The sequence below is a fragment of the Nelumbo lutea genome, chromosome 1 (genome assembly GCF_056320005.1).
Source record: "Nelumbo lutea isolate HS-2025 chromosome 1, American lotus-T2T, whole genome shotgun sequence".
Lineage (NCBI taxonomy): Eukaryota > Viridiplantae > Streptophyta > Magnoliopsida > Proteales > Nelumbonaceae > Nelumbo > Nelumbo lutea.
The window spans coordinates 201,214,566-201,238,730 of record NC_142684.1 but is presented as its reverse complement, the minus strand read 5'-3'; the positions used below and the strand labels follow the sequence as shown (position 1 = coordinate 201,238,730).

Below are 24,165 nucleotides of genomic sequence, written 5' to 3'. Positions count from 1 at the left end.
ACAATTAGGGTGTATCAGTTGTACAAAGAGTACTTTAATCTGAAGCAAGGTAGTCAAAGCTTGGAGGAATACTATGCAAGTCTGAGGAATATTCGAAATGAGCTCAATGTGTATCATCCTCTAACACAGGTTGTTTAGATTCAACAACAACAACGTGAGCAACTTGATGTGACAAGGTTTCTAGTGGGTTTGAAGGCTGAATATGAGCCTGTTTGAGTACAAATACTGGAGGTCTGCTCTTCCCTAACTTGAAGAAGTTTTTGCCCATCTTAGGAGGACATCAATTGAGTCTATAGAGCATTCTTCTCTCTCAGACAGATCTGGTTTTGTGGTGACTAGAGGGGGAGGCCGTGGAAATAGAGGTGGTGGTGGTGGTCGTGGACTTCCAGGTAACTGTGGTGGTCCCATGTTTAATCGTGTTGGTGGCCGGAGTGGAGGTCGGGACTCAGGGGAGGTCGTAGTAAAAGAAGAAGTAATGCCCCTAGGAAGTGTACACACTGTGGATTAGAGGGGCACATGGTTAATTTCTGCTATGATTTACATGGTCCACCCAACACTTGGGCTAACCATGCTGTGACTAAGGGTAGTGGTACAATTACTGATAGTCAGCATACTGACCCGATCCCCTCCACATCTACTGGTGCTTCTGGGAAGGAGGTGGTGAGTGTACCCCGTGTAGTATATGAGCAGTTCCTTCAGACATCTCAGCAGAACACAACTACCCTTGCCCATTCAAGTATGGCTTGCTTGGCTTCCAAGCCCTCACACTAGATCATTGACTCCGGAGCCTCGGACCATATGTCTGGGACTCCTAATGTATTTTCTTCTCTTTCTCGGGCCTCCACATCTCAAACAATTACTCTTGCTAATGGTTCTACATCTCTCATCTGTGGTGTTGGTGATGTTGATCTCTTCTCCTTGTCTTTATCATCTGTTTTATATGTTCCCAAGTTCCCTTTTAGCCTTATGTCTGTTAGTAGATTAACCAAGTCACTTAATTGTTCCATAACCTTTTATCCCTCTTCTTTGTGTGTTTCAGGATCTCAAGACGGGGATGAAGATTGGTGGAGGGCATGAGGCAGGTGGATTGTATTACCTTGATGGTGGTGGCCCTCCAGTAGCTTTTCAGTCGTCTCTTACTCCTCTTCAATGGCACTGCAGACTTGGTCATTCTTCTCTCAAGGCTCTGAAGTTGTTGGTTCCTTCATTGAGTCACTTTTAGTCCAAGAGTTGATAGTCGTGTCTCGAGTCCTTTTTCTTTAGTTCACTCTGATGTCTGGGGTCCGATCAAAATGATGTCATACAATGGCTATAAGTATTTTGTAATTTTTGTTGATGACTTTTCAAGGATGACATGGATTTATCTTATGAAAGATCGCAGTGAGTTGTTTTCTATTTTTCACAAATTTTATGCTGAAATACATACCCAATTTGGTGTTCATATTAAAATTCTTCGCTCCGATAATGCCAAAGAGTACACCTCAATACCATTTCAGCAATACTTAGAGCACCATGGGATAATTCATCAAACTTCTTGTGCCTACACCCCACAACAGAACGATGTAGCTGAACGGAAAAATCGACATCTCCTTGAAACTGCTCGGTGTTTGATGCTTAATATGAATGTCCCAAAGCATTTTTGGAGTGATGTCGTCCTCACATCCTGTTTTCTCATCAATCAGATGCCCATGTCCATCCTTGGAAGTCAATCCCCCTTCTCGGTGTTGTTTCCTGCTTTGTCTCCATTTCCTCTCACCCCAAGAGTCTTTGGATGTGTTTGTTTTGTTCAAAACTTGGGGCCTGGTTTAGACAAGTTAGATGCACGAGCTACTAAGTGTATCTTCCTTGGATACTCAAGGACTCAGAAAGGGTATAAGTGCTATAACCCTAACTTCCATAAGTCAATTCCTTTTTTCTCAGATACTGTGGTTTCTTCTCCTTCCTCCGTAGTTCCTCTTCCCATCCCTGTCGCGGATCCCCTTCCCGTGATTCCCATTCCAGTTGCAGATTCACCTCCCATGCCAGTTACTACTGAGAGGCCACCAATCAAACAAGTGTATACTCACAGAAGAGCACCGGCCCCTCCTCCAATTCAGCCCTCGTCGACAGATCCTATCATTGCTTCTTCTCCCTTAGACCTTGATCTTCCTATTGCCCTGCGGAAAGGTAAACGCACTTGTACTTCTCATCCTATTTCATACTATGTTTCAGTTGCTCACCTTTTTGCTTCTCATCGCAACTTTATATCATTGCTATCATCTGTTTCCATTCCCAAGACTGTCAAGGAAGCCCTTACCTCCCCAGGGTGGTGGCAAGCCATGGAAGAGGAACTCTCTGCTCTACAACACAATCACACGTGGGAACTCACTGCTCTTCCTCCTGGTAAGCATGCTATTGGGTGTAAGTGGGTCTACACAGTGATGTATCTTCCAGATGGCAGTGTGGAGCGATTGAAGGCCAGGCTAGTGGCCAAGGGCTATTCTCAGTTGTATGGTGTGGACTATATGGAGACATTTTCTCCTATGGCTAAAATTGGTTTAGTTCGGGTGTTGATTTCATTAGCTACTCTGTATGATTGGCCTCTTGTGCAACTTGACATAAAAAATGCTTTCCTACATGGTGATCTCATTGGGGAAGTGTATATGGAGCAACCGCCAGGGTTTGTTGCTCAGGGGGAGGATGGTAAGGTTTATAGACTCAAAAAGGCAATTTATGGACTAAAACAATCTCCACGTGCATGGTTTGGCAGGTTCAGTGGAGTAGTGAAGGACTTTGGGATGAAACAGTGTTAGGTAAACCATTCTGTGTTCAGCCATGACTCGAAAGATGGGAAAATCTTGCTAGTGGTGTATGTGGATGATATTGTCATAACTGGGAGTGACAGTAACGGGATTGACAAGTTGAAGAAATTCCTACAGGACCACTTCAATACGAAAGATTTGGGTAAGCTGAAGTACTTCCTGGTAATAGAAGTTGCAAGGTCAAGGCATGGAATTAACTTATGTCAAAGAAAATATGTTCTTGACCTGCTTGAAGAAACAAGACTGTTGGGTGCTAAACCAGCAGAGACTTCTATGGAACTTGATGTCAAGTTGAGTGTTGATGCAGGTGAAGAGTTTGATGATCTTGGAAGATACAGGAGGTTGGTGGGAAAGTTCAATTATCTGACTATTACCCGACCAGATATATCATTTGCTGTGAGTATGGTGAGTCAGTTTATGCAACATCCTCGGATTCCTCATTGGGAAGCAGTTCTAAGGATTGTTAGGTACCTGAAGGGTGCTCCAGGTCGTGGTTTGCTATACCAAAGTGGAGGGACTCTTGAAATAGTAGGGTATACAAATGCTGATTGGGCTGGTTCTATATCAGACAGGAGATCAACTACAGGGTATTGTACCTTCCTTGGTGGCAATCTTGCAACTTGGAAGAGCAAGAAACAAACAATGGTGGCAAGGAGTAGTCCAGAAGCTGAGTACAGAGCTATGGCTCATACCACATGTGAGCTAGTATGGTTGAAGAACTTGCTACAAGAGATGGGGTTCTCGGTTGACAAACCCATGAGACTATACTGTGATAACCAAGTTGCTGTTCACATCTCTCCCAACCCAGTCTTCCATAAGAGAACCAAGCATATTGAGGTTGATTGTCACTTTGTGAGAGAGAAAGTGATAAGTGGAGTGATAACCACATCTCATGTGAGCTCAGGAAATCAGTGGGCAGATCTCTTTACAAAGGGATTGTCTCGGGGCAGAGTAGATTATATTTGTGACAAACTGGGACTATATGACATATACTCTCCAGTTTGAGGGGGAGTGTTAGAATACACAAATCAGGGGTATTTTGGTCATTTGGGTTTATCTATTTGAGAGTGAAATGTCTATTTTATTTAAGTTATGTGTCTTGTCACTTATGAGGGACAATATGGTCTTTCTTGTAACTATGTTATTGGAGATAAATACAAATGGGTCGGCTAGAGGTGGACTGATTTTTTCCTAATTTGGCTGAACCCTTCTTCTCCTCCTTCTCTTCTTCTTTTTTCTCTTCTTCTTCTCTACTTTAACCTAGAATCGAATAGGGATTTTACAACCTTCATTACTTTTAGATTATTGCATAATTAACTTGCAAATTATTAAACAAAGTCATCTTCCTACTGTAGGGTATGAACAGCTTCACAAAGCCAGCTAGGGATATTTTTATGGAGATTCAAAAGATTGACAGCAATTATTACCCTGAAGTATGTGGAATGTCGTCTTTTCCCCCCTTTGCAAGAATGTTTATTGAATATTATTGAATAGATATATCGTTGATTGATATAAATAAAGCTTAAATGTGGGAATTATCATTTCTTAGAAAAAAAATAGCATGTTAGTCTTGATTTCATCTTTTTGCGATGCTAGGATGATATTAAATAAGGTACTCAAATGTTGGAGTTGCCATTTCTTGGTTTTAGTAAATGGAGAGACATATCCCCATTTCCTATTTCTTTGTCAATATCCATATTTGGGCATCATTCTAGCAAGGGAATTGATGTATAGGCAACAATAAACAAATAATTATATCTATACTATATAACCTATATCTGTAATTTATGCATAATATGAAGTAATTCCATGCTAATTGTAAATTATCAAACTACAAATTTAATTATAAAATGATTAAATGACAACTATAGTACACCAGATCTTCAGAAAGCAACAAAATTATTGAATAACCTCAACTCAACTTAACTCAACGAAGCCTTGTCCCAACTATGGGGGGTGATAAAAGATCACCAACCACAACAAACATAATTGAGAGTAGAACATCAAAAAGCATCAAAAGTACAATAGATCAGCCTACTGAGCCCAATTTGAGTAATGACCAAACCCATTCCCAAGAGGTTCCTCTGAAACCCCCTCAAATTCTGGTAAAATTAAAATCCCATTTATAATCCTTTTTTCCACAAGATATTACAATTTGATCCCTACATCTTGAGTTGTCCTCAAAGATTCTTCTATTTCTCTGTCTAGATTTCCCAACAAATATCAAAAGGAAAACATCTCCATGCTATCTTTGCCTTTGTATATCCTCTCAGCATAGGCCAACAAGCAAAAACTTATCCCGAAAATCTTGGCTCCCAAATGTCAATATTAAAGAGGCTAAAAAAGTATCCCCAAATGTACTTCAAAAAGCAGCAACCAAAAAATAGATGAGATGCATCACATTCTCTTCTTCAGTATAACATAAGTAGCACTTCCTTAGTTCCTTGCCATCTGAATTCCATAGTTTTTGATATGATACTGAGTAAGAATGCTATTTAGAGCAACTAGCCATGTAAAAACCTCCACCTAGGAGGCATGGGATTCCACTAAACTCTGATTTCTCCATTTGGTTCTTTGCTAACACTATAAAATGATTTTATCGAGAAGACATATTCCTTCTTTCCTTTGGCACCTTACATCCTTTCTTTCAACTTGCAACTCCACTGACTGCAATTTTGATAACAGTCTCACACATCCTCAACTTCCCAATCTGGAAGGGCTCGTCTGCATTTTGCACACCACACCACTCTTCCTTGTATTACTTCATAACAATCCACAATAAACACATCCTTCATATTTAAATTGTATAGCCTTGGACGCAACTCACAGAACCTACCAATACCTGCCCAACCATCCTCCCAAAACTTATTGTACCATCCCTAACCTTAAATGAAACATAATTTTAGAAAGTTGACTGAAAAGTCATTACTCCTTTCCACACATACACCCCTATTGACATAAATGTCATGTATAGATCTAAACACAAGAAATAGTGAAGACAAATTCAAATAAATTGATTTTTTATATATTTGAAATAAATGGGACACAAACTCTTCTCCTTTTGAACTCTCATACGAAGGAGATGAAGCCTTTGGTATTTCTTGCAACTTGAAGACATGTATTTGAGTTGAAGTTGAGGGTCAAATAAGCCATCAGTCTTTACTAAGCTTTCTGACCAAAGGATGTTGCACACTTCTAATAATGCCTAAGAAACATTTCCAACTCCAATCATCACACTCTTATTTAAGTTGATTTTTTGACATGCCAAAACTTCAAAATATTTGAGAATGGCTCTCAACGGCTCAACCTCAACACTTGAACCACTGAAGCATCCAAAAAGAATTAGTGTCATCAACAAACTAGAGATGAATGATGGAGACTCCTTACCTGCTGACTATGAAGCCTTCTATCATTCCCATTTCTGCTTCTTTATTAACAAGTTTGCTCAACAACTCTGCAACTAACACAAATAGTAGTGGAGAGAGGGGGTCATCTTGACTTAAACGCCTCAAAACTTGGAAAAATCCTGTGGATACACCATTTACCAACACAAATAAGGAACTATAGAGACCATAGTTTAGGAAACTGGACCAGATGAGCTGGTTGGACCGATTGAACAATGACCCAAGCCCCTTTCCTGTTCAGTCGTGCCTTGAAAACTGCAATTCATAAAAAATCTAGCCAAAATTGGCTGACCGGCCGGTTTAAGTGGAAATTTGGTGAACTGATCCTGGTTTTATGAAAATACCCGAGTCACAACATGAATAGATACTTCAAAATGGTAATGACAAGACTTGAACCCAAGACCTCTTACTTATGTGTATTGTCTTGTTACCATTAATCCATCTCTTTATTTGCATTTATTTGTCTCTTTAATGTATATATTTCTTTATACACACGTATTTTAAAGAAAATATGAGTTAAGGGACTTGAACCCTAGTCATTTATTTTAAAAACTTAAAAGCTAGCTACCTACCCACCACATACAAGCATAGTAGTATTTGTAAATATATTATACATAATATTATATGACCTGCAAAATATATATGTATATGCCATGTCATCACGGTTCGACCTCCGGTTTGACCACAGTTGAACTTCTGACCTGTGAACCTCTCCCTTGTTTTATGTTTGATCCGGTTCTCTGAACATTGATAGAGACACAAGCAAACATACGACCCTTCCTTTTCTCAAAACCCATTCTTTCTAAACTTCCTCCAAGAATCCCCACTCCCCATGATCATAAGCCTTCTCAATATGAACCTTGAAATTAGCCCATCTCATTTACTTCTTAATCTTGCATCCACACATTCACTTGCTATCACCACACTATCCAGAATTTGTGTCCTTTCTACAAACACCATTTGAGTAGGACTCACTATCTCATGTCATAGTGATCTCAACCTCCATTGTTATTATTGGTCCTCAAATTGTGTCTCACTTCTTCAACCCATGTCCTTTTTGGCCTACCCCTAGCTATTCTAGACCCTTCAACTTGCAATAGATCGTTTCTTCATACTGGTGCTGTAGATGGTATTCTTTGCATGTGACCAAACCATCTTACTCTATTTCCCCTCATTTATCACCTTTTGGGGATACCATTAGGTAGATGTTGAGATGGATGAGTGGGAACACTAGAAAAAGGAACCTAACTTCTATGATAAAAATTAACATAACCTCCATGGTTCAAACTTTTTTTTTTAAAGTAAAGAGTCATATTCCATTAATTCAAAGATCGGTTACATTACATGAAAATCCCCTAAGAGAGGCATAAGGTGCTGCCTCTCCATACAGAAAACACAAAACTACATCAAAAAATGCATGACTGTTAAAAAGACACAAATTACAATTGCGCCCAGAACAATGTTTCCTTGTTTGTCCCTCTTTTGCCAAGGCATCAGCAAATGCATTAGCTGATCTCCCAACCCACTGTACTGTTACAGACATATTCCTTGTCAGCCATTTGAATTTCTTTATCTCATTCTTGTAGTCCCACGTGACATCCTCCGGATTATTTAACCAATTCACCAGTCTTAGAGTCCCCTTCAACCAGAAGCTGCTCCTTCAAGGCCTGACTGCTCCTCCCCTTTTCCTGGAAGATCTTGGCATTCCTTTCTTTCCAAACTGTCCATAACAAGGCTGCTCGTGCACACCTCCTCATTTTCCATCCTCTTTTATGGGGCCAATAGAACATAGAAGGGTTAAAGATTGTACTTACTTCTGTTGGCATATCCCATCTACACCCAAACAATGATAGAAGCCAAACCCAAAGCTCTGCAGTGATACTACAAGATAAAAATAAGTGATAACAGTCCTCACCATGAGATCTGCAAAGAGTGCACCAGTTTGGAGAAATGCATAGGAAGGGTCTTCTCTTTTGTAGGTTATCCACCGTGCTTACTTTTCCATGCCACGCTTCCCAACACAAAGCCATAACCTTAGGGGGAACCGGCCTACACCAGACTTCTTCAGAAAGGAAAGTTTGTTGAGAGGAGGTTTGGCACAGGAAATTAAAGAAGGAACCACAAGAAAAAGACCCATTAGGGTGAATGGCCCAAATCCTCTTATCAGGCTTCAAAGGATCCAACCACCTTATCGAGGAGACCAAGAAGAGCAGACAAACAATCAACTTCATCCTCCCTTAACCCTCTACGGAAACCAAAACCCCAAGACAAAGACGACAAATTTAAAATTGAAGGAATTTTGAAATCACCTCTTTTTTTATACAAAGAAATAGAGTACAATGACGGAAAAAGGTCTTTTAGGGGAAGATCTCCAGCCCAAATGTCCTCCCAAAACTGAATAGAATTACCAGAACAAGCATCATACCTGATACAAATGAGGAACTGTGGAAGAATTTTGTGAATTGCTTTCCATGGTGTTGCTAGGTTAGCCCTCCTTCAAGCACTAGCATCCCGTCCACTCTTTGAGCATCCATGAATACTCTTCACCACTTCATGCCACAAGCTATCACGCTTCATAGGCCACCTCCACAACCACTTCCCTAACAAATCTGAATTCTTTTTAAGCACATTTTCAAGCCCTAATCCTCCCTCTTTGCTTCTACCCACAACCTCCCAACTGATTAAGTTGTCTTTTTTACCTTCTCCTGGTTCCCAAAGAAAATCTTTCATCAATTTTTCCAGTTTCTTCACTTCCCTAGATGGTATCCTAAAGACAGAGAGGTACTAAGTACGCAGGTTCATGAGGGTAGCTCTTATCAAGGTGATACTCCCACCCATAGAGATGTAATTTTTCTTCCACATAGCTAATCTCTTTTCAAACTTATCTATAATTGGGGTCCAGAACCTACTCTCCCTAGGGTTTGCCCTTAACGGCAGCCCTAAATAGGACAAAGGACAAGTAGAAATGGAGTACTAAAGATAATTTGCAATAGCCTCAACCTCCTCAGAGTCCAAATTGACTCCATCCATGCAGCTCTTTTCTAAATTGATTTTCAAATTGGATACTCCTTAAAAGGCTTTAATCATTTCTTTCAAGTTTCCCACCTTCTCACTAAAACCACCACCACAAAAGATCATCAAGTCATCCACAAACTGCAAATGAGTTATTGGAATTTGGTTTGTGCTTATTCCCCATCCGTTTATCACATTTTCCCTATCAGCCCTAGTGATAATTCAATTGAACACATCAGCTACCAAGGTAAAGAGAAAAAGTGAAAGTGGATCCCCTTGTCTAGTACCCTTACTAGATGGAAAAAAATCCCTTACCACCCCATTTACTAGGATGGAGTAGTGACAAGAGCTAGCACAACCACACCATCTTTCCCCAAACGAACACTTCCTCAAAACCTCTACTAGGAATTTCCAGCCCACCAAATCATAGGATTTCTCAAGATCGAGCTTACAAACAAAGCCTCTTTCCTTAGACCTCTTCATCTCCTCTACACATTTGTTGGCAACTAGGATCTTATCAATTATCAGTCGTTCTTGGATGAATGCCCCTTGGGTCTGACTAATAATGGAGGAAAGGATTTCTTTAATCCTTGAAGATAGCACCTTTGCTAGGATTTTATAGATACTAGTCACCAAACTAATTGGCCTAAAGTCTTTAGGATGGATGGCATCAAATTTCTTTGGAATTAGAGCCAAGAAAGTAGCATTAATGCCTCAGTTGACTATATGCTTATCTGCAAACTCATTAAAAACCTCACAAAGATCATTTTTTATCACATCCCAACAATCTTGGTATAAGGCCATTGTAAAACCATCTGGGCCTGGAGCTTTGGATCTATCTATTAAGAACACCGCCTTCCTAATCTCTTCTTCCTCAAAGATTATTTCCAGCCACCTAACTTGATCTTCATCCAGACTTGGCCAATCTAACCCTTCCAATTCCAACCTCTCATCCAAGGGTCTTCTATAAATTGATTTGAAGTGATCCACAAACTTCCTAGTAATATCATCTTAATTAGTGTTGATTAGTGAAAACCTCCCCCCCGCCCTACCTCTAGCTTAGACACAAAGTTCTTTCTCCCCTTCCCATTTGCCACATCATGAAAAAACTTTGTATTTCCATCACCTTCCTTGATCCACCTATGCCTCGATTTCTGCCTCAAACTTTTTTCTTCTTTCAATAAGACCTCTTCTAAATCCTTCTTCAATTGTCTCCTCATGTCTCTCTCACCCTCCTCCATTCTAGCTTGAGCTTCTCTTTCATCCAGCTTTTCTATCCTAGAGATTAGATTCACATTTTGCTCTTCAATTCTTCCAAAGTGATCCCTATTCCATTCTTTTATTTTGGATCTCAGCCTCTGCAGTTTCTTGTGAAATCTTACCCCTTTCCACTTTATCCCCCTCAATTCCTCATTCCACCATAATTTAACTTTATTCACAAAGTCCAGGTGGGTTAGCCACATGTTCTCAAACCTAAAAGGCCTAGTTTCACCTGCAAAATCTTCCACACCTATTCTTATAGGACAGTGACCTGAGGTTACCCTAGGCAAAGCTCTAGACACCAAGTTTCCCTAATAGTTCTCCCAATCAACATTAAAAATAAACTGTCCAACTTCGACCACAAGGGAGTTTCCTGTAGGCTAGACCAAGTAAATCTAGCTTGTAGCAGTGGGATCTCCTTTAACTCACAATCAGCAATAAATCTATTAAACTTTCTCATGCTAGTTGTGATGGTTTGTTTCGGAATTATTAGTTTCTTCAGAAAAACATATTACATTGAAGTCCCCTCCCAAGCACCATGGACCTTCCCATAGACCCCGAATTTCATACAACTCCTTCCACATGTCATTCCTTTCTCTATAGTTATTAGGACCATAGATATTGGTTAACACCCAAGTAAAGTCATCCTCTACATTCTTGAATTTGATGGAAACCGAGAACCTCCCTATTAACTCCTCCACTACTACTACATCATCCTTCCATAATGTGACAATCCCTCCCGAGGCTCCCCAAGAAGGGGTTGAGGTCCACCTTACTCTTGACCTCCACACACTCCTCACCCATCTTGTGTCCAACTCCAACAACTTTGTTTCTTGTAACATGACAATGTCAGTCCTTTCCCTTCTAAGTAAATCCTTTATCACCTTCCTTTTCCTTGCACTCCCTAATCCCCTAATATTCCAGCTAACTATCATGGGCACAGATCATGCAAACACCCTCAATCATAAACCACCACTCCTTCATACCCTTTCTCCTATCACCTCTACCACTAAATTCTAGATTCCCTTCGATGTCACCAATTTATCTTTCCACTTCAGATCGTTTCTTCTTTTCCTTGTTCCTTTTTGCCTCACTCTTTTTATTATAAGTTTTCACCTGTCCTTTCCTTTCAGCCCTCTCTTCAACCTGACCTCCCTCACCAATAGCTTCCAAAACTGAAGTCTGAAGTCCTTCTTTAACATAGTCAACCCTTCCTTTCCCCTATCCATTACCATTTTACTGAACCCATCCACATATCCTTCCTTTTGCTTGAGATTTTCAAACTCTGTACAAATCAGTCCCCAAATTTTATCTACCTCCCCACTCTTCCCTTCAAAACACTCTTCCCCAACTCTTCCACATCCAATCAAACCCTTGTTGTACCTCCTGGGTGGGTTGTTGGTACCCCTGTTTCAGGCATAATACACTGGTTAGTAACCAAAAACAAATTGACATCCGTATAGCACAAGGAACACTAGGACTAGACTGTTTGCCAAATCCGACTGAAAGTGTTGTTTCCTTACAGGGAGGCTTCTGTGGAGTAGACATGGTAGAACAAGCACCACTGTCTAGCCTACCCTCTTGAAAACCCAATCCCAGTACTCCCCTTCCTAGTACACCCTTATCCATGCTCACAAAAGAGAGCTGTTCTCTTACATTTAAGTCCTGCATGCCCTGAGACTTTTTGTTGTCTCCCTCATTGTGGGATAGTGGGATCTGTCCAGCAAACGCAGCACCTCCTACCCTTTGTTCTTCCTTGGGAAAATCTGCAGTAGCCCCTTCTTCTTCTAAGTACAACACCTCCATATTCAGGCTCCCTGTTTCAATCAGATATTGTTTAGCTTGCAAATCGAGGCTCCATCTGACTCATAGTCATCGTTGCTGCTGCTTTCATCTCCAAACCAAACTGCAGAATTTAGTTTTTCTAAATCAATGCGCTTGACGCATCTAGGATTCCACCTCTTAGGTGACAACAGATTCAAGCTCTTAGTTGGGATCCACCGAAAAGAGCTACTAGAATGCGCACTCTGCCCTGATTTCTGAACTCGAGGAGGAAGAAGATAGACGATTAGAATTGTCTAGCAACTGATCCTCCCCAACTTCAGTCACGTAACACAATAAGAGGTGTTAAGAGTCCTAACTTTTACGTTTGCATATATTTGTACCAACCCAAAATGGATTAGTCACACTTGTACCAATATTTGAAAGTAATATGGTTACCTACTGGTGTCTACGAGTTCAGATCTGCTACCAACAAATATTCACAACACTCTCCCAACTAGCCTTGACAGTCGCACATCGGGAATGTCTCCCCATGAACGAGTTAACAAGGGAGATGCTCCCAATGTGTGGCTGCAGTGGCCTATTGGGACAGTGTTGGAAGCATTTTGTTGGTAGCAGATCCCTACCTATACCTACTATATATACATATATGCATACAGACAGACACTCCCCACTCACTTGGTTGTCTAGGTCACCTTGAAAATACATGGCCAAGCTTGCATGACACTCTGACTACATGGAACCAAATTCCCATGTGTAAAGGAAGTTTTAGAGAAGTTTCAGACATTATTAGTGGAGAATCGTGATAGATAGGAGAAAGAAATGTATGTATTGGATAGAAGATAACTTTTTCTTTAATTAAAATCATGGAGTTACAAGATCTAATGTGAAAATGTAAGGCATCCAAATTTCTTCTTTGTTGGTTGAAAATTTACTATTATATATTAAATATGAAAAAACATGGAGATGTTCCAGTTCTAGATCATTGTTCGTAACTGTGGAATTTTATTTCTTTTTATATCTTTTGAAGATGATCAAGACTGCTATCAGTCTTGGAATTTCAGGTTCGAACAGAAGAGAAAGTGAAGAAGAAATTGGAGAAAAATTAGTGAGAGAGCAGTAGAACACAGGTTTGAAAGGAAGGACAGATTCTAATTGATCTGCCGCCGCCACTTCAACTTAATATTTATATGTTATGCTAGTTACATGAAAGGACACATCTGCCCTTGGTGTTTACATCATAACACTTAACAATATAAAACTGAAAAGTAAATAACAACTAGAATAACAGAAAAAACATAACAAATAGACTAGGTACATTCTACCCTATGGACAGAGTGGCCCCACAGCTGTGGAGCCCACATCAGTTTCTCTACACTCCCCCTCAAGTTGGGAGTAAATGTTTATCATTCCCAACTTGGATAGATCCGCTTCTAGCTTATTTCTTGATACGGCTTTAGTGAGGATATCTGCTAGTTGCATACTGGAAGTGATGTAAGGGAGGCATACTTCTTGAGATGAGACCCTCTCTCGTACAAAATGCCGGTCAACTTCAATGTGTTTGGTTCTGTCATGCTGCATTGGATTATGTGCTATATTAATGGCTGCTTGATTATCACAATACAGCATCAGAGGCTTCTCATATTCAATACCCAACTCCTCAAATAGAGATCTTAGCCATAGGATTTTAGCCACTCCGTTGGCCATGGCCCTGTATTCGGCTTTAGCACTAGACCGGGAGACAACACTCTGTTTCTTACTTCTCCAGGAGACAAGGTTTCCTCCCACAAGGGCACAATATCCTGAGGTAGACCGTCTGTCATCAACACTCCCAGCCCAATCGGCATCCGTATAGACCTCCACCTTCATGTGGTTATTGTTCTTGAATAGTATACCTCTACCCGGGCATCTCTTCAAGTATGCTAGTATTCTTTCTGCTGCTAGAAGGTGCGTGGTTCTAGGAGAATGCATGTACTGACTGACAACACTAACTGCATAACTGATATCTGGCCGAGTGAGGCACAGATATAGGAGCTTTCCCACTAACCGCTGGAACATAACTTTGTCTTCAAGCAGCTCTCCACTCTCTGCACTAATCCTGTGGTTCTGTTCAATGGGTGTATCTGCAGGTTTGACACCCAACTTTGCAGTTTCAACCAACAAATCTAAAACATATTTCCTCTGTGAGACAAAGATCCCCTGTTTAGATCTAGCAACCTCAATACCCAAAAAATACCGTAGTGGATCCAGATCTTTCACCTCAAACTCTTGATGAAGGAGCTGTTTGAGGGACTCAATCTCATGGCTGTCATTTCCTGTCACCACAATATCATCAACATATATTGCAAGTAGTGTCAGTGAAGACTCCACCCTCTTGATGAACAGTGTATGATCTGACTGGGCCTATACATAACCGAACTTCCCAAGAGCTAGTCTGGATCTGTCGAACCAAGCTCTAGGTGACTACTTCAAACCATACAATGCCTTATTGAGCCGGCAGACCTTCTTACTTGTCTCTGTATCATAGTATCCAAGAGGCAACTGCATGTAAACCTCTTCCTGCAAGTCCCCATTCAGGAAGGCATTTTTAACATCCATTTGGTACAAAGGCCAAGTGTGGCTTGCTGCAAGAGATAATAGAACCAGAATGGTGGTCATCTTGGCTACCGGGGCAAACGTCTCCAAGTAATCTATGCCATAAGTCTAAGTGAACCTTTTTGCAACTAGCCGAGCTTTGTACCTCTCAATGGAACCATCCGCATTGTGCTTTACAGTAAATATCCATCTGCATCCAACTGGTTTCTTTCCTTTGGGGAAGTCAACTAGCTCCCAGGTATTATTTTTCAACAGAGCATCCATTTCGACTTGCATTGCACCTCTCCACTCCGGGACTGATAGGGCCTCTTGCACTGTTCTTGGAATAGGGACATTGGAAATGGAACTAAGGTAGGACCTATAGGTAGGAGATAGGCGATCATAGGATAAAAAATGGGAAATACAGTGGGCTGTAGATGTGGTACAATGTCGTTTCCCTTTACGGACTGCAATCGGAAGATCAAGGTCATCTGTAGGAGGTGAAATGGCAACAATAGAAGAAGTCTTTGTGGGTCCTGGGACTGTAATGCCTGGACTTGGAGCCGCAGATGAGATTGGAGCTGGCCTGGACTGCTAATGATCGGGATCAACCTGCCTGCACCGCCTGTGATAGACTCTCAACTCCTGATCCCTTTGACCACTCTCACCATTGCAGCTCCCTCTCAACTCCTGATCCCTCTGGCCACCCTCACCATTGCAGCTCCCATCACCCAATGGAATAGGTAAAGGAACTACTCCACGCTCACTGCTCTCCCCCTGAAGACATGGACCTAAACCCCTACTCTCACTGCTCTCCCCCTGAAGACAAGGACTTAAACCCCTACTCTCACTGCTCTCCCTCTGAGGAGAAACCCGAGGATTATAGGGTGTCTCCTCAAAGAAAGTGACATCCATGGAGACGAACTTCCTCCCTGAGATAGGATCATAGCAGCAATACCCCTTTTGAGTTCGTGCATAACCAAGGAAAATGCATTTGGAGGCCTTGGGTTCAAACTTGGAGTGATGGGGTCCGAGAAGCTGAACAAAGCAGGTACAACCGAATGTCTTAAGGGGAATAGAAAACAACTCTTCATGTGGGTATAGAAGGGAAAAAGGAGATCGCAAATCAAGAACCCGGGAAGGAATCCGATTAATAAGATAGATCGCCGTGAGGATAGCATCACCCCAGAAGTGAATAGGGACATTGGAGGTAAACATAAGACTTCTAGCCACCTCCAAGATGTGCCTATTCTTCCTTTCTGCAACCCCATTCTGCTAAGGTGTATGAGGGCAAGAGCTCTGATGGATAACCCCATGAGTAAGAAGGTAAGATGCCAATGACTTAGCAAAATACTCATTTGCATTATCAAATCTAAGAACTTTAATCTTGGCATCAATGAACAAAGCAGGTACAACCGAATGTCTTAAGGGGAATAGAAAACAACTCTTCATGTGGGTATAGAAGGGAAAAAGGAGATCGCAAATCAAGAACCCGGGAAGGAATCCGATTAATAAGATAGATCGCCGTGAGGATAGCATCACCCCAGAAGTGAATAGGGACATTGGAGGTAAACATAAGACTTCTAGCCACCTCCAAGATGTGCCTATTCTTCCTTTCTGCAACCCCATTCTGCTAAGGTGTATGAGGGCAAGAGCTCTGATGGATAACCCCATGAGTAAGAAGGTAAGATGCCAATGACTTAGCAAAATACTCATTTGCATTATCAAATCTAAGAACTTTAATCTTGGCATCAAACTGGGTTAGGATCATTTGGTGAAAGTTTTGGGTCAGGGCGGGAACCTCATCTCGTGAACGCATAAGATAAACCCAAGAAAACCGGGTATGGTCATCAACAAATAACAAAAAATATCTGTACCCACCCATAGAAGGAATGTGATATGACCCCCAAACATCCGTATGCACAAGATCAAAAGGACGATTACTCCTTTTATTACTCAATGAATAAGAGTTTCTACAATGTTTAGCAAACTCACAACTTTCACATTACTACTGGGACAACTCAACAGACTCAAACAAAGTAGGAAACAAACTCTTTAAGGATCGAAAAGACAAATGACCCAATCGGTTATGCCAAAGCATAACCAAACTCACACTTTGGGAAACAAGTGACCTCTTACCCACTGACTCTTCCCGACGAGAACTCTCCCCGAGCAGATAGATCCCATTCGTCTCATGGCCGGTCCCAATCACCTTTTTCGTCTCCAGGTCCTGAAAAACACACCGATCAGGGAAGAAAGTTACTGAGCAATTCATGTGTTTGGTAATACTACTGACTGAAAGGAGGTTAGTATCAAGCTTAGGAACATGTAAGACAGAAGACAAGGAGATCGTATCTGATAACTTAATGTCCCCCTTCCCAGAAATAGGAACCAAGGAGCCATCAGCAATAGATACTCTATCCCTACCAGATGACAAATGGTAAGAGGTAAACAGTGAAGGCAAGCTAGTCATGTGGTCGGATGCACCTAAATCTATTACCCAACAAGGTTCAGTAGTACCTGGAGTTGAGGCATGGTAGGCTGAAGCTAGAGTACCTGAATTTACGGTTGTAATCTGACCACCCATCTCAGAAACACTACCATAACTGATGCTCCCAAAGCTGCCTTCTGCCTGATTTTTAAACTCCATCTCGGTCAAGTCTTAAAACAGCACTTGGACTACCAATCACAACTAAAAACAGTATAGGCCTGATTTGTATTCATAGTGTATGTGCACAACTGGGATAACTCTTATATGAAACCAACTAACAAACACAACAATGGCTGCCCGTAGAGCTCTAACCCCTTTAAGAGAGTTCAAAAACCCCAAAATACTCTGAAAAACAGCTTAAAGGAGGTCTGATTTGCCTTTGCAGAATTAGGGTTTTAATCAATCCTTAAAGTGATCAATTCAGTTGCACAATCTAATCAGTACTGTATAGATAGACTTGCAGTAGGGTTAGTATGAAACCCTAGAATCCGATCAATGCCAACAATAAACTTGATGACAGCTCTAGGTAGATCACAAGGTTCAGTCCAGCACTAGGACTTGCCGCAAGATCACTTTCAAACTCTAGTGCAGAAAGAAACAAGGTTGAGACAGTTCGGTGTAAACCAGTAGGGTTTTAATCACAGCAGAACAGTAGGGTTTGCTATAAAACCCTAGTGAATCGAAGAGATGAAAACCTAGAATGGTTCAGCCTTCCTCTCCAGATAGGTCCAACCTATCTTTTCTTAGAAAAGTAAATGACTTACAAGAAAAGAATTGTTCGCTGCCTTCTAGGGTTACCCAAACCCTAGTCTTCTCTGATCCTTCCTGACCACCAATACTCTGCAACCATAACAAAACTTCCAACAGCTGCTAGCACTTCTGGCGATCTCCAAGAATCAGTCTGCGAACTCCACCTTTTCAGCTTCTAGTCCTAGGAGATTCTCATGTGGTCGGCCAGTATTAGACTCACATAAGAAACTCTAACTTGGCTCTGATACCATGAAGATGATCAAGACTGCTCAGTCTTGGAATTTCAGGTTCGAACAGAAGAGAAAGTGAAGAAGAAAGAGGAGAAAGATTAGCGAGAGAGCAGTAGAACACAGGTTTGAAAGGAAGGACAGATTCTAATTGATCTGCCGCCGCCACTTCAACTTAATATTTATATGTTATGCTAGTTACATGAAAGGACACATCTGCCCTTGGTGTTTACATCATAACACTTAACAATATAAAACTGAAAAGTAAATAACAACTAGAATAACAGAAAAAACATAACAAATAGACTAGGTACATTCTACCCTACGGACAGAGTGGCCCCACAGTCAGTTTCTCTACATCTTTCAAGTTTCTTCTTGCCTTCAATGTTGAAGCTAAAGAATCAACGTCTGGCTTAATCAACTTTGAATGAACAGGCTTACAGTGCCTGATGGTAGAAATTAACTGTTGCTAAACACTTGTGTGTGATGGATACGATGGAAGAGATTTTTTATAACTGATCTTACAAGTTACAGTCTACAGTAGAACTTGGATAAACCATCTTTACAATTTAGGTTGGACTGATCAAGTGTATGTTGCTCCAAATGCTTGTGAAAAGTATAGGCTATGCTTAATAGTTTTTTTTTTTTCCTTTTTTTATGCTCTATAGAGGAACTTCCTGCAGATCATGTTTTTTCCTGTTCATGACTTTGCAAATGTCTTTAGATATTTTTTGTCATTGTATATTGATCTTGATATTCTTACAGACTCTGCATCAACTTTTTATTGTCAATGCTGGATCTGGGTTTAGGGCACTGTGGAAAGCACTCAAGGCTTTCATGGATTCACATACAGTAGCAAAGATTCAAGTAAGGACTCTTTCCTGTCTTCTTTCTTTGTGTGTAGGTTGTGTAGAAGTTCATTTTGCATTTCCAATTAGAACAGTTCAACTTCTCTAATTCTTATATCTTGTTTACAGGTATTAGGAAGCAACTATCAAAGTAGCCTTCTTGAAGTTGTTGACCCAAGGTGCATTATCCATTAGATATGTACATGTGCATTTATATTTACCATATGATATGACAATGTTCTCTTATCATTACTTTCAACAGTAATTTGCCAACTTTTCTGGGTGGAAATTGCACATGTTCAGAATATGGAGGTTGCATGTCAAGTGATAAAGGACCAGGGAACAATACTGAAATTACTGAAGCATTGCAGGTGAACAGCTGGGTGACAACGAATTCTCTACTCCCCCCCCTCCCCTCTCCCCAAAGCAGCACAAAGAGTTGACTGTTTTTCAAACAATTTTTCTGATGACACAATTTCATACCTACTAAATAATCTTTATATATCTAATTGAATGTCAGTTTTATTTCTTTCAGGCAGTTTGTGATGCAGAACTAAAGAATGAAAATAAAACAAATACAAGTATGGCTCTGGAAGAAACTCCACTGCCTGCTACAGTAAGAATTCTTAACACTTCCAAGGATTTCAGGTTTACCTTTTTATCATAATTTGGGCACAAGAATGAAAATGAAATAAATAAACAGATAATTTAGATCAAACTGGTAAGTATTTTGTCTGGAATCTGGATTAGCTATCATCACTATATGTTCATATGCTTCCTTTGGAGGAATGCTTTGGATATTAGGAGCTATTCTCTCATGCCCTGGTTAGGATTCAATTAAAGGCTAAAACAAATATAATGCAGGATGATGTTGAAATCAGTGCTACCCACAAGACGGACACACAGAAAGAAGGTTCAGAGCAACACACTGAGAGAGGATACTTGGACAATATTATCCAGAAAATTCTGGCAATTGATGTTGCAGTGAAGGACGTCAAGATGGTGATGACAAAAATCTTTATGGTCTAGGCCTGTGGGTGATCATTCTTTCTTTATTGTTGTTCCCTTTTTTAATAAAACCCCCTGTCTACTTCCACAGGTCTTGGTTGGACTTACAGAGAAACAGGAAGAACTTGTAAGACAAGTAGAAGAGCTGATGAATTTGGTCAGATCAATGACTCTCTGAAGCTATTAGCTTAGTGGTGCGTCTAAAAACCTTGTCATCTAATATTTGGTCGTTTATCAATAATTTCATTCAGAAAAGGTCTGTAGAGATTAAAAAAAAAAAAAAAAAAAAACTCTGCACCAATCCTGAAAGCGAAAACTCTGCAAACACAGCATCCAGCCGAACATTGGGAATATCTCCCTACATGTATGTTAAATTCCCAATGTGAGGCTGGATGCCTGTGTTTCCAGAGTGTGTAGAACTTTTGCTTTCAGGAGATCCCATCACGAAGAACCTGGGGCTGTTTTCGTCACCAAGAATTCAGAATGTGCTTTCAGAGTGTTCCTTTTAGGTGCACGTTAGCGGTATTTGTTTCATTAGTAACCCCCTTGCTGAATCTCAGTTCTACTAATGCTTACCCTTCTGTTCAGGCTTTTCTTCTTCTATGATATGAACAGTACCTTACATATGCGCTTTTGATGATGCAGTCCTTAAAATAAAAGGGAGAGTGGTTGCTATTACTGGTTTTTTGTGCTTTCTCTTGGGGAGGAGAAAATGGAACAAAGATGTCTGAAAATGTGCATTAATATAATTAAATCTGCCTATTATGGAATCCAATTAGAACCATAATGCAATTATGTAAAATAAATTGAACTAAAAGGAGTATGTAATACCCATCAATTTTCCTATCAACACTCGCGAGTTTTCCGATTACAGATAGTTGCTTACAAGTTGCAGGCTTGCAGCCACGAACAATCATGGCATCACTAGGATACTGTTTTTCACAGTGACATCCAAGAGATGATATTACTATATTCACTTCATCAACCTCTACCCACTTTCTATAAACCTAATGCTTATGAGGGCCAATTTCTATACCAACCAGCCCATGCAGAGACCAATCCACTAATTCCGAGTATGACTGCATGGTTGCAGAAAGGGTTGGGCTCGATGTCAGCCAACGCTATAATTAGGTCGGCAACATTGGCAGCCACCGCCATCAATCTCATCACCCTATCAGCTTTGATTTGCCTCACTTTTTGCTCCATCTCCATGGATTTTTCTTTCGAAGTGTCGCCCGCTTTAAGTTGCAGAGAGATCCTTCTCTGTGCTTCTAGTCCCTCTTTCATGATAATGAAGTCTGATATGATAAAGAAAACGTAGCCGAAGGCTTCACCAAAGGCAGAGATGAAGCTCATCCTTCTAGCTAGCCCAGCATCTATTACTCCAATCCTTGACAACCACAAAAAATGGTCAAAGAAGAAGTAGACCATTTCTCCAGCATTAGCAAGAACAGCAAGGAAGCGGAAAGTCAAAGTTGAGCCTGGGTTTCGGCGGAGGGCATTGAAACCAGTGAGGAACCTACCTGATCGAAAAGCTTTACGACTGAGACCAGAAGCCACCTCCCATTGCTTGGCTCTTTGAGCAATATCAGGATGGGTGGTTTCGACGTGCCAATGAACAAGCTTGGAGACATACTGGAAGGTCTTGACCAGTTTGTCTATGCCATCCCTTTTGGCTAGGAAGATAACCAGCTTGTCCACTGTGTCATTCATGGCTCAAGCAAAGCAAAGCTTGGTAGTTGATGCTGGTGACGATGGAGAGCTTATTGATTTTGATATGAATGGAGAAGGGTTGTCCATTAAATCTAAGGAGTACCACAAAAACTGGTTTTGGATAACACGCCAAGCTATAAAACTTTTGGTCGGATTTTCTTTGCTCGGTTTACTGCAGATGGGTTTTGTTTTTCTGTAATAGAAAGATAAACGTTGTTTGCAACTAATGTTTGTACAGAATTCTTCTGGATAAATGACCACCATGCAATTCAAATCATCCAATAATCCTGTTTTTTTGTCTTTACTCTTGGATGGAATAAAAATATATGGTGGTATTGCATCAAACAAATAGGTGGCGTTAGTCTACAATGTTCTTAAAACAGTGTGACATCAAATCTGGACCATACAGTTGATAGACCACTAGTACTCATTCAGATGACATACGATTGGCCTCAAATATCATGTTGATCCCATGGTCCTACACGTCAAATACCCAGAAGGAAACACACTTGGTGAATGAACGATCCTGGAATGTGAATATGTGATGTTAGAGCTACTAGTTTGCTGAAGCCAAATGGTTCCTTGAATCTGCGCCATATGTCTCATGATAAGAGTTCCTGTTATTAAGGCTGCGATTAGGCCATCACCATCAGTCTCCTTGGACAAATGCGGAACCCCAAAAATCAAATAACCCATAAAATGCTGCTGGACAATGAAGAAAAGCAAGCTTACCCACCCGTAGCCACATGTCACTATAGTTATTGGTTAGCATTCTCACATTCCACTAATTTCCTTCATCTAGAGGTTTTGCGTTGCGACTCGCGACCCGAGAACGTCTGGACTTGAGAGTATGAGTCATGTCGCAACGATCCTCATATCTCATTTGAAGGGATTCGCAGTTTGGGACTACCATGAGCAACAGAGCCAGAGAAGGTGGCTATCTAACTTGAGAAAGTGCTCACAGTTACTGCATGGGTTTTGATTTTCATCCATAAATCTTTTCTGGGAGCTCTGAAGTTTGAACTAAATCTATGGCATTAGGATGTCATCGCCTTGCTCAGATGAAGTCCTTTTCCGACTTCACCACGATACATGATACAATAACTACTCGGAAGGCGCCATGTATTTTATTTATGGTGCCTGCATAGCTCCATAGCTAGCCAACAGACACATGCCATGCCATGAAGATGGAGAAGCCACTACCAAAACCTACGGATGGCTAAGCTTTTTTATTTTTTATTTTTTTGAAATAAAATCCTTCGTTTATTTTATTCCTCTTCTTACTATGCTTCAGACTATGTCAACTACTGAGGCTTTTGCTTCAAAGGGGCTTGGCTAAATGTTTCTTAACCATTCCTAATAACGCTGGCCCATACCATATCTTTTTCGCATCATAGATTTTTCTTATATGATGTGGGGATAATTTACGAAAAAGAAAATTATAATAAATGGAGATGCGGGGAATCAATCCCGTACCTCTCGCATGCTAAGAGCGCTCTATCATCTAAGCTACATCCCCTATATTCCTATTTTAGAAAGCTTCTTGTTTTCATTCTCTTGAAATCAATAGAGAACTTAGTCCAAAAGTCATCTCAATCTGCCTTGCATCATCATATGTATCAATAATCCTAATACATACCAACCGTACATCTTGGTGTGGGCCAAATTCATATGAACTAACCCAATTTTGTGTTGGGTTAGGGTAGAGGCCTTAGGCAACCCAATCTGTCAGGCTCGGATTAAGTTTAAGGTTCATTGAAAAGTTAATAAATTCCCAACAAGAGCCGACCCAAGTTGCATACCTAACTTTATTATATCTTTAAATATTATCGAATGTTTTATGTAATTTTGTATGAACGTATAAAGATTTCTGAGGGTGACCAAACAATAAAAACCGGGCGATTAATCGTTCAAACCGTTCAAACGGTTTTGACCATTTTTTATTTTTTGAAAATTTTTTATTTTTTATTTTTATTTTTCTGTCAGAATGGGCCAAGCATCAGTTCGAATGGTCGGACCGTTCGACCCAGTAACCAGACCCCTGACCGGTTTGGTCACCGGGTCAGTTTTAAAAACCATGAGTTTTTAACGTGACCATAAAATCATTTAAAATTTGAAATGTTCTTCATGTATTTAGCGGACTACCTCCACCCGATTTTGAAAATCAGGTTACTTGAGTTTTTACGGTTATTAAGGTCACGTATTGACTTGAGAGTTGGGTCGGCCGATCAGGTATGGTTGAGGTATAGTGCAACTGAACCTATACTTGCTTTGCCTTTGGTGTAGGTCATAAAG

At 40.6% G+C, this 24,165-nt stretch overlaps 2 protein-coding genes across 7 annotated transcripts in view; one reads left to right on the top strand and one right to left on the bottom strand.

The window, feature by feature from the left end:
- LOC148880377 (Sec14p-like phosphatidylinositol transfer family protein) overlaps positions 1-22,147 on the top strand; it is a 37,543-nt gene extending 15,396 nt beyond the window's left edge. For 2 of the 6 annotated variants that reach the window (XM_088962261.1, XM_088962262.1), the window contains exons 5-12: positions 4,157-4,234; positions 19,067-19,168; positions 19,279-19,328; positions 19,412-19,520; positions 19,685-19,765; positions 20,014-20,151; positions 20,249-20,351; positions 20,803-21,003. In XM_088962261.1, coding sequence (XP_088818387.1) covers positions 4,157-4,234; positions 19,067-19,168; positions 19,279-19,328; positions 19,412-19,520; positions 19,685-19,765; positions 20,014-20,151; positions 20,249-20,335 — 645 coding nt within the window. In that variant the 3' untranslated portion in view covers positions 20,336-20,351; positions 20,803-21,003. Of the gene's footprint in view, positions 1-4,156; positions 4,235-19,066; positions 19,169-19,278; positions 19,329-19,411; positions 19,521-19,684; positions 19,766-20,013; positions 20,152-20,248; positions 20,352-20,745 lie in introns of all 6 variants that reach the window. The other 4 variants (XM_088962265.1, XM_088962264.1, XM_088962260.1 and 1 more) reach the window with 3 other exon arrangements.
- On the bottom strand, positions 20,964-21,870 carry PEX11B (peroxin 11B). Its single transcript, XM_088962266.1, has one exon. It carries the CDS (start codon positions 21,868-21,870, stop codon positions 21,172-21,174), a length of 699 nt encoding a protein of 232 aa, XP_088818392.1. The 3' UTR covers positions 20,964-21,171.
- Positions 22,148-24,165: the final 2,018 nt, after the last annotated feature.